Source organism: Mytilus galloprovincialis, chromosome 12 (genome assembly GCF_965363235.1).
Source record: "Mytilus galloprovincialis chromosome 12, xbMytGall1.hap1.1, whole genome shotgun sequence".
Taxonomy (NCBI): domain Eukaryota; kingdom Metazoa; phylum Mollusca; class Bivalvia; order Mytilida; family Mytilidae; genus Mytilus; species Mytilus galloprovincialis.
Window position 1 is genome coordinate 74875838 of NC_134849.1, and position 18816 is coordinate 74894653.

The 18816-nt window shown below is 32.0% G+C and overlaps 2 protein-coding genes across 2 annotated transcripts in view; one reads left to right on the forward strand and one right to left on the reverse strand.

Annotated features, from left to right (window-relative positions):
• The window catches only part of LOC143054835 (NPC intracellular cholesterol transporter 1-like), a 51664-nt gene that overhangs the window by 13567 nt on the left and 19281 nt on the right, over positions 1 to 18816 (reverse strand). Inside the window, exons 10-16 of the mRNA XM_076227887.1 lie at positions 15909 to 16023; positions 12964 to 13091; positions 12264 to 12398; positions 10775 to 10864; positions 9034 to 9224; positions 8346 to 8467; positions 7937 to 8060 (exon numbers count right to left, since the gene is read on the reverse strand). Coding sequence (XP_076084002.1) covers positions 7937 to 8060; positions 8346 to 8467; positions 9034 to 9224; positions 10775 to 10864; positions 12264 to 12398; positions 12964 to 13091; positions 15909 to 16023 — 905 coding nt within the window. The remainder of the gene's footprint in view (positions 1 to 7936; positions 8061 to 8345; positions 8468 to 9033; positions 9225 to 10774; positions 10865 to 12263; positions 12399 to 12963; positions 13092 to 15908; positions 16024 to 18816) is intronic.
• On the forward strand, positions 1316 to 5425 carry LOC143054836 (adenosine receptor A1-like). Its single transcript, XM_076227888.1, has 2 exons — positions 1316 to 1688; positions 3776 to 5425. Exon 2 carries the CDS (start codon positions 3885 to 3887, stop codon positions 5076 to 5078), a length of 1194 nt encoding a protein of 397 aa, XP_076084003.1. The 5' UTR covers positions 1316 to 1688; positions 3776 to 3884; the 3' UTR covers positions 5079 to 5425.

The following is an 18816-nucleotide window of genomic DNA, read 5'->3' on the forward strand; positions in this document are numbered from 1 at the left end:
GTTTTCAATTTAGACTTGTATATTTATATATATATACATTAAAATATTTATAAATTAACTTTTTGTGGGTCAAAGTCATTATGGAACCAAGGCTGCCGTATGTTCAATGTATAATATTACACATTTTTTCTTTAAAAAAGTATTTACATGTAGCTGTAGCTCTATAAGTAATTAGAACTTTCCAAATATTTAGTAAATACCAAAAGATCAATTACACAGATTTTGGTTTAAAAGTACAAACTTGTAAACAATCTGTCGTCACCAATAAACATGATGATAGTAAATAGTTACAGTGTTAGATGCAAAGCATAAAGCTAAAGGTTGAAATTCTTTTCATCAAAATCTTTTCAGCTGAGATAAGGGAATTTTGACATGGAACTCCACAAGGGTTTAAATTAGTGTGGGGTCCGAGGTCCTGTCTTTTCTAATAGGGGACTTTTCATTGTAGAATTAAAAAAAAATCTTGGACCTCCCATTTTTTACACTTGGGCTAGCTATATATAGGACTGTTGACTAGGAGAACCTTTTCCTTTAAATTAGTGTGGGATCCAAAGTCAGGGACCTGTCTTTTCTAATAGAGGACTTTTCATTGTAGAATTAAAAAAAAAGTCTTGGACCTCCCATTTTTTACACTTGGGCTAGCTATATATAGAATTGTTGACTAGGAGGAATTTTTCCTTTAAATTTAAGTGTGGGGTCCAAAGTCAGGGACCTGTCTTTTCTAATAAAGGACTTTTCATTGTAGAATTAAAAAAAAAGTCTTGGACCTCCCATTTTTTACACTTGGGCTAGCTATATACAGGACTGTTGACTAGGAAGACCTTTTCCTTTAAGCTTCAAATAGTTTACTCCTAAAGATGTTTTTTTTTGTGTGTGTTTACTTTAGACAAATAAAAATATTGTCACCACACTTCTAATTATATAATGAATAAATTCTGATTTCAAAAGCTTACAATTTAACAAATAGCTAATGTGAGGATCATAAAAAGAATATTTACCATTTGCCAAAAAGTTAGTCAATATGAAAACCATTTATCAATTACAAAATGTATCTATTGGCAGAATCTAACAAAAAAGTAATATAAGTGCAGACCAATTCCATTTTTCAACATGCCTTTCAGTAGTAAACTATTGAAGCTATTGTCAGGATCTTAAAATGAAAATATTCCATGTGCCAAAAAATTTACCAGTAGTCTATATGGAAACCGTTTATCAATAACAAAATTTATTTATTGGCAGAATCTAATAAAAGAGTAATATAAGTGCAGACCAATTCCATTTTTTCAACATGCCTCTCAGTAGTAAACTATTGAAGCTATTGATAAATAGAATCTGCAAGCTGCAATAATAAGTGCATTACAAATCACGCTGCACAATGTGCACTATTGAACTTATTTACATATGAATCTGCCTCAACGATTACCACTCTACTATAAATTGTCGGAATGGATTACCGTGACAAATTAAATACGTTGTTTATTGAACATGGTGTCATTTCTAACTTCTAATTTGTAAACATCATTGCGCAGAGTGTTGTTTCAATATATTGATGAAATTTACTGAAAGTTGGACAATCTAGATAATTTTGCACATTATTTAATGATTGAATTGTATTTTATACTGAAAAATTATGTTTATAAATTTCATAACTTTGCACATTGAGGACTTAGCAGATTTCACTTCATGTAGTGAGTATGATATTAATCATTATTTACTTTGCTACTTCAATTTTTTTTAATCTATTTTCAAATTTAAACATTTCTCTGTCAATCTGTTCTACTGTTTTTTTTAACATTTAATTTGTCAATCTTTAACTACTTTGTTGATTCATTTATAATTTTTTCAATTTCTTTATAACTTTGTCAATTTTTCTAACTTACTTTAAAGTGCTCATGGTTTTAACACTTGAATTGTTATTCTTTCTAACTACTTTGTCAATCTTTTAACTTAGTACTTTGTAAATCATTTAACTACTTTGAAAATCATTTAACTACTTTGTAAATCATTTAACTACTTTGTAAATCATTTAACTACTTTGTAAATCATTTAACTACTTTGAAAATCATTTAACTACTTTGTAAATCATTTAACTACTTTGTAAATCATTTAACTACTTTGTAAATCATTTAAATACTTTTTTAATCTTTTGAACTACTTTGCTAATCTTATAACTACTTTGTGATCTATTTACAACTTTGTCAATCTGGTCATAATTTTGTCAATCTATTATTATTTTTTTGTTTCAAATGACTGTTCTATTGCTATGTGTTTCTTTATTCTACATTGGCTAGAGGTATAGGGGAGGGTTGAGATCTCACAAAGCATGTTTAACCCTGCCACATTTTTGTGCCTGTCCCAAGTCAGGAGCCTCTGGCCTTTGTTGGTCTTGTATATTTTTTAATCATAGATAATTTATATGTTCTGGAGTTAAGTGTGACGTCTATTTTCACTGAATTGGTACACAATTTTATTTAGGGTCCAGCTGAGGACCACTTCCAGGTGCAGGATTTTCTTGCTGCGTTGACGCCCAATTGATGGCCTTCGTCTGTTGGCTCTTTGGTCGGGTTGTTGTCTTTCCCATTTCCATTCTCAATTTTAATTACTTATGCATTGTTTATTTATTCATTTACTTTGTCAATATATATATATATGTTAAGCTTTATTTTGTCAATCTATCATGTCTATTTAACATCTTAAAATTATTTGATTTAATTTGCCTACTAACTAAATACTTTTTTTAGTTCCAAAAAATGTTGTTTAATAATGAATTAATAATGGACAAAAAAAAAACAAATAAAGAATAAGCTAAAATGGTCTAAAAATTAAGAGTAAAGAATTGTAATTTCCTATTAAGACCCTAATGACAATGAATGCTCAATACTGATGTTTTGAACTTTACTATTTGTACTCCTTGGGATTTAAGGATGTACTTGGGTGAGGTTTTGGAATTTGTGTCAAATGTTCAGACTCCTTGGTGTTTTTCCATACAATACAATGTAGAATATATTGCCCCATAACACCCATTTATTTTTTCATATAAGACTTAATAGCTCATGAAAGGTCATTTACCAAAATTTTAGAAGATTCTTGATTTTCTTTCTTTTGTTTTGAGACCCAAATAATATCAATGCAAATATAAGGTAAAAGTCAGCCTTTTCCCGCCATATTTCAAATCTCAAATATCTCAAAAAGGAAGTCTATGACCTATCAATATTTTTAGCTTATCTTTATCCTTAATTGATGCTCTACCAGGTTATAGTATCAATTTTAGTTTCTTAATTTCTTAATTTTTACCTATCCTCACCTAAGTACATCCTTAAACAATTTTGCAAAGTGTGTGTTTGGTTTTTTTAACGTTTCTATATTTCTTAAACTTCATCAAAGTTAACATGATAAAGTTTTAATTAAATATTTGAAATTCTTGTTGTTTCTAATTTAATTTTCATATAGTCCACTTTATTTCACCTCTAACATTACATACAAAAGAATCAAGAGACGAGTTTATGCTGCATTAAATTATATACACTTCTTCTTTTTTCATTTTAAGGGGGAAAAAATCAAGACATCTTTAGGTTGCCAAATATACCTCTTATTTCATCTCATACATTTATTAGGACAAATCAAGAATATTTTGGTTTTGCTCATTGTAGCATTTTAATATTCTTTTACAAATCTCCTTTAAACACTCAGAGTAGTGTTACTTCAATCAGTATCTTTTTCAAACATGCTTGCTGACAATCATTTCAAAATAATGTAGTAATATTTTTGGTTTCAGGTGAGCAGTCATTTAGTTGAAAGAAGAAAACGTGCAACATCTTAAGACTAATATCTATCATAATTAAACATACATATTTGTCTTACGATTCAAAGTGAAACAATATAGGATGGAAAGGCAAGAGGAGAATAGCCATGCTCAGACATTTGGTGAGACAGACATTAATATAACCATATCAAACCACTTTTTCACAACAAATATGACTGACATTTCTACATCTAAATCATTTGTGGACAATACAACATCATTAGATGATGACTATGAGGATCTTAATAAGAAATTGGATATGATCTTTGGAGTTATTTCCCTTGTGATCACTCCTCTAGTTATTGGTGGCAATGCTTTAGTTATTATCTCCCTTTTTAAATTCCGCCGATTACGGACCACTACAAACATGTTCATTGGAAGCCTTGCGCTGTCTGACTTCTTACTCGGACTACTGACCCTTCCAATGTATGCTCTATTTTATCTTTACCCAGTTATGAACAAGTGGAAATATTTATGTCTCTTTAAATATTCCTCCGTCATACTTTCCATGAGTTCATCATTGATTAACCTTGTAGTTATAGCAGTCGATCGCTACATTGCAATTTTACACCCATTGAAATACCAAATACTAATGACAAAAAAGAGAGCCAAAAAAATTATAATATGTGTTTGGATATACCATGGTATTATTGGCTCTCTGCCAAGCTTTGGCTGGAACAATTATGATAAATACAATGGCACTGTGTGTGACTTTTTTGTCGTTCTACCCCAAGCTTACTCGCTGTTTACAGCGCCTACAACGATTCTAGTAGGCTTACTGATTTCACTATACTTATATTGCCATATTTACAAAGTGGCTCGAGAACACAACAAAAAGATGGTAGAAAGGAAAGGGACACAACTCAATCGTCAATTTTCAAAAGACACAAAATCGGCAAAAGCGATGGTCATCATTCTGTTTTTCTTTTTCATATTTTGGGTGCCGTTCATGCTAGCTGGACCATTGAAATATGTGAAGATTGCTAAAAATCTATTCAACATTATTAAAAACTTTGCACTGAGTCTAGCCATGAGTAATTCTGCTATTAATCCATTCATGTACTGTTGGTTAAGAAAAGATTTCAAGTGTGCTTTTCAGGACCTGATAAAAAATTACATATGTTCGAAAATACCGAAACCTGATTGGTCAAGCAGTTCAAATAGTAGTGAAGATGAAGGCAGACGTACAGAACAAAATGTGCATGTGTCCAGTATCGATTTAAAAATACAACAAAATAACACAGTAGACTCTTGTTTTACTGTAAATGAAGATTAAAAAGAAATGTGTGAGAATAACACACAAAAGACACATATGTATTGTAATGTCAGGTGAGTGTGAAGTTTGTTTTTACTAATAGTTAAAGATTACATACAAGTTATAGGTCTTGCTTATATAGCAAAATAACATAGTAGAATTATATGTTGTTTAACTGTAAATAAAAACTTAAAATATTGAGATTAACAAACCAAAAACATCTGTATTGTAACGTCACTTATGTTTTTACTTAAAGTTAAAGAATTCATATATTTAAGTTTATAGAGGTCTTGCTTATACCTTGAAGTGATCAAATATACAAATTTATGATATGTATAAGAATCTTGGTTATTTATTCTCTCGAAAAAAACATAACAGTCTATTATTTTGAACTTGGAATATTTTTAATTATGGAATTTGTAAAAATTCTTGTGCTTGAAATCTTTAATAAATTCCATGTTTGTTTGGTATTATAATATTCTGAGCAGTTCATAACACTTTCCATACAATGTATTTTGTATAGATAGTGTTGTGCGCGGCACAGTACATATTCTATTGAAAATGTACTATCTTCTTTGTAATAGAAAGTGTTGTGCGCAGCACAGAACATTTAAGTATAGAATAAACATGGGATTTATTAAACATTTCAAGCACAAGAAATTATGCAAATTCCATAATTAAAAATAATTCCAAGTGTAAATAATAGGCTGTTATATAGGGTATTAATGATTGACAGGTGTCACATCTGAATGATCTGATCCAGTCCTAAAGAACATATGTTCATTAACTTGAAGTGGAAACATAAAACAAAGGAAGAAAAAGTGTAGTCTTTTATCATTGAACTTTTAATGATATTTTAAAATAAAGTGTAAATTGTTATTTGTTTGTTTAACATCTGAATAATTAATTGTTGTAAAATTATAACAGAACAGACCTATGTTGTACAAGTGCAATCTTTCATTATTGAAATTTGAATGATGTTTTTAAATATAGTGTAAATTGTTAATTGTTTTTTTTACATCTGAATAATTAATCGCTGTAAGATTATAATTCAGAACAATCTTTATGTTGTATATTACAATTTATTATTGTTTTTTAAATATATATACCAAGTTTGTCTACCAATATTGACTCAGTATTTCCTGTTAACGTTGTTTTTATTATTTATTATATTTATTTTTATTCTTGTTAAAGATATAAACATGATTTAGGAAAATTGGATTTTATCATATAATCATCAGGAAAAATATGTATAACTTTTTCCATTTCATGTGTGTCTTTTATTGGCAATAAAAATTATATGTATTTGCATTTTGATTTTTTATGTAAAAAGTCACAGTGTACATTATCTGTAAAAAGTCACACAGTGTACAATATCTGTTTTTTTTTCAAGGACAACAACTTTTCTTTAACGACCTTGACTACCCATGAGGTCTTGCACAACCTTGACTACCAATGAGGTCTTGCATGACCTTGACTACCCATGAGGTCTTGCACGGTTTAAAAAAACTTTTTTTCCAAAAAAGTTCATTCAAATGGGTTATTAAAGAAGTCCACTTAAATGATTCATATTTAGTTCTTGAAGGTTAAAACGTGTCACTTCCAGTTTCAATGTAAACAATGACTTTCTGTTGGGCTTGCTTCTAAAGTTTATAAGTCTCTTTCCAGGGTTGAGCAAAGATAGATTTATATAAAAAAAAATTAGTATCTCATATGAAGGTATAACACAATGTGATGTATATCTAAAAAACAAGAATGTGTCCATAATACATGGATGCCCCACTCGCACTATCATTTTCCATATTCAGTGATATGGTCAAAACTCTAAATAGACATTAAAATTTAAAAAGATCATATCAAAGGGAATAAGTGTACTAAGTTTCAAGCTGATTGGACTTCAACTTCTTCAAAAAATATCTTGACCTGAAACTTAAACCTGAAGCGGGACAGAGAGATTAAAGGACAGTTGAAAAAAACAGACACACAGCCCATTACTGTGTCAATTCAAATACTTATAAAATACATTTTGATGCTTCTCCACTAAGCAAATGCAGCATTTCAATGCAAGAGCAAAAACAAGTAGGCTTAGAATTAGAACAATTTTTCCGACTTAGATCATGTTCTTGACAGATGGCAGCAGATAAGAATGCCATGGTTACGATCAGATAAAAAAAATCATTCAGAGGCACAAGATATTGTAAGTATACAGAAATATTCCATAAATTTATTGAATCTCTGAATTCAACATTTATGAGTCAACAATCGAAAGTATGATAGTTACGAAACTTTGTCATGTCAATTATTGGAAAGTCCTGCGGTCATATGAACAAAACTGCAAAATATCCAATACTTTCACCAAAACTTTGAATAACTCCTTCAAACACAAGTTCTTGAGGTCATACTCAGACTCAGAAATCAGGCTTGAGGTAAAAAACTGAAGTATCAAAATCATACTAGACTCAGAAATCAATCAAATGCTGGACCTGGCCTTGCAGTCATAAAACTTTCAAGCACTATTTTTGTACTCAGATTCAGGAATCGATTAATCAAAATAGTGGGTTTTGTGTTTCGAGCACAGATTTTATACTCCAAGTACTGAGACAATTTTAATACTTAGTAAGGGGGCCTAGGTCTTACTTACCCTTTAGTACACTTAGTCCCTGGATTATCCTTCAAGTAAATTGGTAGATATCTCATGAAGTCTTGTGGAGTCAGTTGGCCGTCAGGTCTTTTATGACCGATAGCCTAGGTCTTACTTACCCTTTAGCACATTTGGTCCCTGGATTATCCTTCAAGTAAATTGATAGATATCTCATGAAGTCTTGTGGAGTCGGTTGGCCGTCAGGTCTTTTATGACCGATAGCCTAGGTTTTACTTACCCTTTAGCACACTTAGTCCCTGGATTATCCTTCAAGTAAATTGGTAGATATCTCATGAAGTCTTGTGGAGTAGGTCGGCCATCAGGTCTTTTGTTTACAGGACAAGTCTTACAAGTTTTGTCAACTGAAAGAAGTAAGATAATTCCACTATTAAATAACCTTTAAGAAAGTGGTATAAGGGAGATAATTCAACCACTTTTGACAGCTTCCTTAAATTCAAATTCATCTTCATTAATTAACTCTCCTTCTTCAGAAAAAGTTTTTTGATATGTTTTGAAACTTCGTTAAGTAATAAAGTTCTATGTTGTATTTCTATTGAAAAATTTTGCATCTCTTCATTAAAATAAGTTGAATGTTAAAAAGTAAAAAATGTAAAATAGACAAGACTGAATTCTATTATGATACTAACCTACTGTAGCAGGACAGAAAGTACCATTAGGGAACAGTCTACAACAGGGAGGACTTCCTCCTGGAGCCAACCAATCAAAGAAGTCATCTAGCCAGGAAGAAGTAGGCTGGGCTATATATGTACTGAAAATGAGGTTTGAAATTGGTATTTTCAATCAGTTTAATACATTCATATAAATACTTTAAGTCGTGAAAGTTGACCACAAATCAAATTAAATCAAGACTTTGTACTAATTTTGCTTTTAACCCTTTCTAGTCCATTACACAACAATTTAATTTCACGATTTTCAAATTAACTTGATGTTGTTTAATAAGCAATGATAAGGAAAGATCCAAGTTTTAGATAGTCACGTTATTTCTTCTTAATGGAAAAGCTGCAAAAAAAATCACTCGCGCAAATACGTCGGTTAACAGTAGTTCCAAGATAATGACTTTATTCTTGCCATAAATTTCATATTAGTATAATTTCTCATATTTCCAAGGTAGAAAATTTCCTGATGGTTTTTTTCTTATTCTATTTACCAGCCACTAGACTTCTATTTCATAGTATCCTGCCAGTTTTCTGTGTAAGATACCGTGGATTAGATTCCAACAAACAAGACATGAATCAGACATTTTAAATTACTACAATACTATTTCCTTTCTAAAATAGACGTATACGAAGATTATGTAAGATTAATTATACTTACTAGTTAGCTAATTTACTGGCAGTATAGATCTGACCGACCAGTGAGTCCTGAGGACAGCCATTACCTCCACACAGAGCATTCTGTCCTTGTTGTGTTGTGTAATCATGTCCTTCTCTCACAACAAAGTATACAGGTGCACCCACATGCAGGTACGTAGACTCATTTCCAAAATATCTCAGTACATAAGAATCCTAGAAGTCAAAGTATCAACAAATTTGTAAAACAAGAACGGGCTCACTTAAATGTCTCAAAACATGAGTCATAGAAGTCAAAATATCAATAAATGTGTAGAAAAACTTGACTGTGAAATTAAACAACAGAATTGACGACTTACTTTTTTTTAGGCTAAAAATTACAAAATCATTTGGAAAATTAAAATTTCTGACCAACACAAATTTTACATTTTTACATATAAATATAAGGAAGTGTGCACATGGTATGATTGCCAATGAGACAACTATTAACCAAGACAAAAGGAAAGTTTTATCAACTGTAGGTCACAATACATCCTTCAACAATGAGCAGAACATATCTGTATATTCAGCTTTAAAAGACCTCAATAAAGCAAAATGTGAAAAAATTTAGAGGACACAACCAATAGACTTTTATGACTTAACATCAAACAAATTCTCAAATTTCGCTGTGTTTTGTGGTAATAAGCATTGTGTATAAGTTTTGTGGCAATAACATAGATGCCAACCCCCTTTTGACACAATCAGTAACAAACTATCAAATTTTCCGTATTTTTGAAAAGTTTTCAGTAATCATTTATAAACGTGCATTTACCAATAAAAATTACTGATGAGTGGTTGCAAAGTGATGTGCCCTAAAATTTGTCGTTTAACATGTTGTCTGTAGTATGTATTCCATTCATTAATTGTTCAGATGTTCTCGACTCGTACATTTTCGTCTTGTCAAGGAGAAGTAGAGAAAGGGGGAAAGCTCCTTCATAAAATGCAAGTTTGCCTCTTCGGAAGTCAGTTAGTTACTCAACAATAGGTTGATAACTCCCGAGGAACCGGAAGCATTACATTGGCGTTTTCTAAATACCGGACCAGGACGGAAAAGTAATGATACAAATCCGCGTTTTACAAAATTGATCGGCAATGATTGGTAATCCGTAACTATTCGACTTTGACCGTAACAGCGTAGTTTTTATCGCAAAATCGGAAAAACTACGCAAAAATCGTAATGGTTGGCATCTATGCAATAAGCATTGTGTATAAGTTTTGTGGCAATAAACATTGTGTATAAGTTTTGTGGCAATAAGCATTGTGTATAAGTTTTGTGGCAATAAGCATTGTGTATAAGTTTTGTGGCAATAAGCATTGTGTATAAGTTTCATACAATTTGGTTGAGGATAACTTAAGTTAGAGAACAAAAACCAATTTCAGGACGTACAGGCGTACATACAGATGGACAAGGGTAGAAGTTAATGGCCCCTCCGCCAGGGCAGGATCATAAAAAATAAACATGACAGACAGTAATATAACCAATCTTGAAAACCTTGAACCTTTCAATCAAATTTCAAACTGAACAAATTTGATGAAGGACACAAGGCAAAATCAGTAAAATCTAATGTCAGATGATACGACTGAAAATTTTGGTTCTATGATCATTTATTTATTGTCTAGCGAATTTTACTCTGGTAAAGTAAATATTTATTGTCCCCTAGACTAAATTCTAAAACCTAAGCAGACCCTTAGCTAAACAAGTTCTTTTCTGTAAATTCTATACTTACATCAGGCATTGAGAGTTTCTGGTCTAATCCTAATCCAATTTTATGTAGTACTGCTACACTCACAAAGAAATAAGCTGTAAACACAAGCACCTGAAAAATAATAACAGAAATTATAATGAAACAAGAATGTGTCACTAGAACACAGATGCCCCATCCGCACTATCATTTTCTATGTTCAGTGGACCGTGAAAATGGTGGAAAATCTCTAATTTGGCATCAAATTAGAAAGATTATATCAAAGGGAACATGTGTACTAAGTTTCATGTTCATCGGACTTCAACCTCATCAAAATCAACCTCTACCAAAAACTTTAACCTGAAGGGGAACAAACGGACAAATTGACAGACGAACGATTGAACAGACAGACGAACGAACGGACCCACAGACTAGAAAACATAATGCCCCTCTACTATCGTAAGTGGGGCATAAAAAAGAACACTTCATTTAATTTTGTGCAATCAAAGCTTTTTTCAGTTACATTCAAATCTTCTTTAGATTTACCTTTATCAGTAACACTGGAACATTCTCTATGTTGTAAACAGAATTTTGCAAAACCATGATATTAAATGTCCATGAAAATACAAGTTTTTCATCAATCCATGAAAATCGGTACCCACAAATTAAATGAATCCACACGAAGATGGTGAAAAAGACATTAAATACAAACAAACAAGCACAAATGTTTGGCCTTTAAATTCCCACAAGATTATAGTCACCCAAAGGGAGATAATCTGGGTTTTTGTTCTCTAAAAATACATACCACTATTGGTCTGACATATTCATTTGAGATTAACTCTGCTAGAGGGTTTTGGATGCTTTCTTAATTGTCAACTGGGTATTCTAACCTATTTCAAAACCGAAAAAATTATTTTTGTTCCCGCTTTTTCTCTTGGTTCTCTAATTTACTCAAGCAAAACAAACTAGCCCCCATGATATACCCAAGGATTATGAAAGAGACATTAACACTAACAAACAAACACAAAATATTCAGTCTTCTAAATCACTGTGGGTGAAAATTTTCATTGAGGAGTTGCACATTAGACGCAGGCGAGCTACCGCGGGTCTCTCGACTACCTCGATTACTTCAGTAAATTTTTTTTACACAATTTTAGTCAATAAAAGGGAGATAATCTGTTTTTATTTTACATAATACATATCACTATCGGTCTGACATATTCCTTGAGGATAAATGGTGCATAAAAATGTTTGAACAGATAGAAGAGCCCCCCCAAAGGGAGATAATCCATTTGTTTCTATATAATACATACCACTATTGGTCTGACATACTCCTTGAGGATAAATGGTGCATAGAAATGTTTGAATAGATAGAAGAGCCACCCAAACGGAGATAATCCATTTGTTTCTATATAATACATACCACTATCTGTCTGACATATTCCTTGAGGATAAATGGTGCATAGAAATGTTTGAACAGATAGAAGAGCCCCCCCAAAGGGAGATAATCCATTTGTTTCTATATAATACATACCACTATTGGTCTGACATATTCCTTGAGGATAAATGGTGCATAAAAATGTTTGAACAGATAGAAGAGCCAGCCTTCATGTTTCTCCTTCTTACTTCTTGGTGCTTTTATACAGCAACATGCATCAAATCTATCCCCCTTTTAAAAAAAGAATAGTAAATATTATACTGATGTGAATCTGGGGTTGAAGTCATAAAGTTTTGCTCAGTGCTCGGAGCACAAAAATTATGCTCGAAACATGAAATCCAGCATTTTGATTGGTTGATTCTTGAGTCTGAGTACAAAAAAGTACTTGAAAGTTTCATGACCGCAAGGCCAGGCCTTAGTATGTACATTATTTAATTAAAATATATCAAGCACTAAAAGTTCTTATTTATTTTTGCAATGTTAAAAAAAATGCTACAAAATAAGTTTTGCAAAAAATAAAAAGCTGAATCTTAAATTGGGTAACAATGAAAATCAAATATCAATTAGAAAAAAATCAATCAATGAATGAGAATTGGTATCCACAAAAATAAATTAAGTAGTTAAAATATGGGAAAATGAAAATTTTCTTGAACACACATTTTTTAAATTCATAAATTTTCTATAAAAGAAAAAAATGCTGTACAAATTTTGAGCTAAAACTCCCATTTTAAATTACTTTTCTCCAAACTATAGTTTCACCAGGATAGCACAATAAACAAGAAAAGATAACTCTTACCTCCTGTCTTTTGGCATCAATCGTCATTAATGCAATAAATACTGTAATCTGTAACAGGAAGTCAATTAAAACAGCCAGAGCTGCATAAAGGGAGAAAACTCTTACTGCAGGCATGTTTGTCAGAGCACCTGTTTAATAAAATAAAAACAAATTTGCATACAAGTGTGAATAGGTCTATAAGCAACCCCTAACACTCAACTCTGTCTAAATATATGTACTTTTAACAAGATTCCCTCCGTTTCCACTAGTAACTGTGATCTTCAACTTATTGTATTGAACAGCAGAAGACAGAAACCTTCTTTCTTTAAAAGTTACAGATAATATCTAAGTTCTTGTTGGGTTTCCTTTTAACAGTTTGTGGAGAGTTGTCTCATTGGCCATCATACCACATTGCATTGCCTTTTTTATATTCACCACAATTACATAATATATAATATAAGGTCAATGTCATAAAAATATGAAATGTTTTTGTATGAGGCTAAGAAACTGGGGATGAGGGAGGTTTTACCCAATTTTGTGCAAAATACAAAAGAAGTTGATATTTTTTTGACATAGACCTAATATTGTTTTTATACTGCAAGTTAAATTAATCATTGATAGCTATTTAAAATGTAACACAAATTTCAGACATATTTTCATCCCTTAATGAACCCTCCTGATTGTAGAAAAGAGATCCATGATGAAATTGACATTGCACGTACAAATATATAGCTGTTACTACAGTGTAACCTGTCTAATAGGATACCTGAGTGTTCAAACAATCCTGCTTTAACCAACACATTTTTCTAGTTCAAAATATGCCTGTCCTTGCAACATAAAGCCTGAGTCCCCCAGTGTGTAGGATAACACAGCTTACACTGTATAATTAAGAAATAAACACCAGCTGAAGCATGCCTCTGGGTGTAGGATTTTCTCACTGTGTTGAAGACCCATTGATGAATTTCGGATGTTTTCTACTTTTTGGTCAGGTTGTTGTCTCTTTGACACATTCCCTATTTACATTCTCCATTTTATTTACAACTAGTTGCAGTATAAGGCCTAAATTAAAATATTGTTTGTTTGCCCTTTTCCGACCCTATTTTTTGAAACAGGGTAGGTAGGTAGGTAAAATATTTTATTTTTCTTTCCCAAAAAATAACTTGGCTCGGTACATTGTTTGTCATGGTTAGGCAGGTAGGTATACTATTTTATTTTATAGATACAAAATCTGCATGATATCATTTTGTCTGTATTTGCTTTTGTTTTAAGTATGATTTTACTGATCTTTACTATTATTAAAGTTTCTGGGACTATTAGTATAATAGTCCCAGGAAGTTATGAAAAAAAATTATCATGTAGAATGTGAATTCATATGCACTACTATTTTGTTTTCAAATATCAAAATATTGGGTTGTGCAGCATATTTTCAACTTTTATATGCCTGGAACTTTTAAGAGTTTTAACTTGCACTGGTATTCTGTACTACGTACATGTACCTTGTACGCTTAACTCGACCGAAAGATTAATTAATATCATATATCTCTCTAGCATGGTTTGTGAAACAGCTGTACAATGTGCAATCTATAGCATGTTTTATAACGACATTCTACCAATTTTATCAAAATTTTAACTTAAATTATCAGAGATGATATCTGTGAAATAAAAAAAAAATTTGACTAGAATATAAAGCCACTGCCTGGCAGTGCATTTCCCACCATCATCGTCATGCAACCAGTTAAAAGAGCTAAAACTAAGCATTTGTCTTACTCTACTTACAACTCTAGAGACTGAGTGTTTAAATTTTCGTGTGTCCCGGTGTTATCAATAAAAATCTAAAAGACTTGAAACTCAATTTCACGTATTTTTCATGCTTTTATAGATGGTCTGTAAGGAAAACTTGGCGATTTTACTGCCAATTATTCTCAAATTTACAGGACTTTGGTTTGTGTCAGATATAAATAAAATGTCAAAGCTGGTTGAAAGCAGCGTTAACATAATCATCCTGATCTACGGACAACCAAAGGCCATCCCTACATGGATACAACATCTGGTAACAAAATATTTTGTACACACGTTGATAATTTCATATTGAACGAACTTTTTTGAATGAACCCTGCAATTCAAGTATAAAGAGCAACGGACGTCATACTTTCAACATCGACTTCAATCAAATGCTTTGAATCTCTAAAGGCAAGTGTTCATGCCAAACGCTCATGTGATACCAAACGGACTTAACCTTATACAGGGAAGATAAAACCCGAGGATTCCTTTAAAAAAGCTTTGAGCGGGAAATACAAAATATAAGATTTTTGGTAGGAAGGAAAAAAAAATAAAATAAAATATTGCTGGTAAATACATTTAAAAGATTTTCAGTCGGAACGAATTTATAGGGTCGGTCGGTAAAGGGCAAACAAACAATATTTTAATTTAAGCCTAAAGTATATTTCCCATGAAGAAAGCTAAACTACTTACGAAGACCTTATAAAGTATATATTACCCAGGAAGAAATCTAACCCGTGGTAAAATCACGATATATTCAAGCCCCCATGAATTATTTCTTAATTACCCAGGAAGAAAGCTAAACTACCCACGAAGAGCTTATAAAGTATATATTACCCCGGAAGAAAGCTAAACTACCCACGATGAGCTTATAAAGTATATATTACCCCGGAAGAAAGCTAAACTACCCACAAAGAGCTTATAAAGTATATATTATCCAGGCAGAAAGCTAAACTACCCACGAAGAGCTTATAAAGTATATATTACCCAGGAAGAAAGCTAAACTACCCACGAAGAGCTTATAAAGTATATATTACCCAGGAAGAAAGCTAAACTACCCACGAAGAGCTTATAAAGTATATATTACCCAGGAAGAAAGCTAAACTACCCACAAAGAGCTTATAAAGTATATATTACCCAGGAAGAAAGCTAAACTACCCACGAAGAGCTTATAAAGTATATATTACCCAGGAAGAAAGCTATGGATTCTGCAGAACTAGTGAGTAACATGCTTGGCCCCACTCTGCCTACGATTCTACCGATCTGTTCTTCTAAACTTTCACCTGGTGGTCTGGTGTCCCGCTGTGAAAAACAATGAGATGACATTATAAATTATGTGGCGAAGAGCAAGGATTCTTCACACTGTAAATTCATAAATTATTGCGTGTATTTATTTTTACGAATATTTAAAGAATAAAAAATAATCCAAGATCAATTATTTCGATTTCAGAAAAATCAGTGTAAAAATAATGTATTAGATATCAAAATGCAAGTTTTTATTTTTGCAATCCTCACACAGTTGCATTATTTACATTAATAACAAGAGTGCACACACTGAAATGTCTCGCCTTCTTTACTAATCATTGATATTATGTTGATAGTCCTAAGTATACAGCTTTATTACAACTGTCACATAAACCTTACATTAACCAAGATAACTAAACAAAGACCAATGAACCATGAAAATGAGGTCAAGGTCAGATGAACCATGCCAGGCTGCAATGTACAGCTAACAATGCTTCCATAAAACAAATATAGTTGACCTAATACTTATAGTTTAAGAAAAATAGACCAAAACACAAAAACTTAACACTGAGCAATGAACCGTGAAAATGAGGTCAAGGTCAAATAAAACCTGCGCGACTAATATATAAATCATAAAATATTTCCATACACTAAATATAGTTGACCTATGGCGTATAGTATCAGATAAAAAGACCAACACTGAAAAACTTAACTTTGACCACTGAACCATGAAAATGAGATCAAGGTCAGATGACATCTGTCCGCTAGACATGTTCACCTTACAATCATTCCATACAACAAATATAGTAGACCTATTGCATAAAGTATGAGAAAAACAGACCAAAACACAAAAACTTAACTATAACCACTGAACCATGAAAATGAGGTCAAGGTCAGATGACACCTGCCAGTTGGACATGTACACCTTACAGTCCTTCAATACACCGAATATACTAGCCCTATTGCTTATAGTATCTGAGATATGGACTTGACCACCAAAACTTAACCTTGTTCACTGATCCATGAAATGAGGTCGAGGTCAAGTGAAAACTGTCTGACGGGCATGAGGACCTTGCAAGGTATGCACATACCAAATATAGTTATCCTATTACTTATAATAAGAGAGAATTCAACATTACAAAAAATCTGAACTTTTTTTTCAAGTGGTCACTGAACCATGAAAATGAGGTCAAGGACATTGGACATGTGACTGACGGAAACTTCGTAACATGAGGCATCTATATACAAAGTATGAAGCATCCAGGTCCTCCACCTTCTAAAATATAAAGCTTTTAAGAAGTGAGCTAACACCGCCGCCGCCGCCGTAACTGCTGCCGCCGTAGCCGCCGCCGTCGGATCACTATCCCTATGTCAAGCTTTCTGCAACAAAAGTTGCAGGCTCGACAAAAACCTACAGAACAGTTTTGCATGCCTGTCATATGATAAATTAAACATAAAGTTTGACAAAAAAAAAATTTAATCTGATATTATAAGGGACAGATAGATAAAAAATTTGTAAGGGTTCCGCAGAACCCAGTGTCTCACCTACTTTATGTTAATCACAGGCTTAACAAAAATGAGGAAAAAAATAAATAAAAATATTCCTCTTGATACTATCTTTTGATTGTAAGAAGCTTCTGTCCAAGTTTGGTAAAATCCAGAATAGTTTATGAATCTAATAAATGTTTTAAAACTTTAAAAGCAGTCTGTATGTAATGTTAACTGGAAGTCCATTTATAATTAGTAAAATGCAGAAAAACAGGTACCAAATTTTAACAAAATTTCTTTCTAAATACTAGCTTTTGATTATAAACAAGCCTCTGTCCAAGTTTGGTACATATCCATTACAGTTTAAAAAGTAATTAAATTTTTTAAAACTTTAACCAAAGAGTGAATGTAATGTTTCCTGGCAGAAAAAAATATCCATTTATAAGTAAAATATGGAAAAAGAGATTTTTGTTTTTTACTAAATTTACTTCTGGATACTATCTAATGATCATATACAAGCTTCTGTCCAAGTTTGGTACAAATCCAGGATAGTTTAAGAAAGTTATTAAAATTTCAAAAACTTTAAGCACAGAGTGAATGTAATGTTTCCTGGCAGAAAAACTAAGTCCATTTATAAGTAAAATACGGAAAAAATGGTTCAAAAATTTACCTCTGGTTACTATCTTATGATCATAAACAAGCTTCTGTCCAAGTTTGGTAGAAATCCAGGATGGTTTAAGAAAGTTATTAAAATTTCAAAAACTTTACCCAGAGTGAATATTTGTGGATGCCGACGACGACAGAATGTAGGATCGATATATCTCACTTTTTCGACAAAAGTTGAGAGGCTCAACAAACACAGACAGACAAACATACTGACAAATTAATGTATTCTAATATCATATGCAAGGCATAAATTACAACATTTTTTTACAGAATTTGAGCTCAATTTTTGTGTCTTAAAACTGTTACAAATCAGTTTCATAAAAAAAACCAAAGAAATTAAAGAACCTTAATGAGCGCACTCATATACCCCACACCCCCACATTGTCACTGAACAAATAAAATAACTCTAAGAAAATAAATTGAATCATAAATTCCTGTCGATATGCACATCTACATAATATGTCCTTATTATCTACAAAGTTTCATGAAATTCTGTTGTGTGGTTTCAGAGGATCGCGATGACAAACTGTTGCAGTAGTATTTTGAAGCAAATAAAGGGGGGTAACTCCTAGAAAAAAAAGGAATCATATTTTACTGTTGATATGCACATCTACATAGTATGTCCTTATTATCTAAAAAGGTTTCATGAAATTCTGTTGTGTGGTTTCAGAAATTTAGAGGAGTTGTGCTGACAGG

Excerpts from the sequence above, each read along its gene's own strand:
- LOC143054836 (XM_076227888.1), top strand. The coding sequence starts at position 3,885 with ATGGAAAGGCAAGAGGAGAATAGCCATGCTCAGACATTTGGTGAGACA.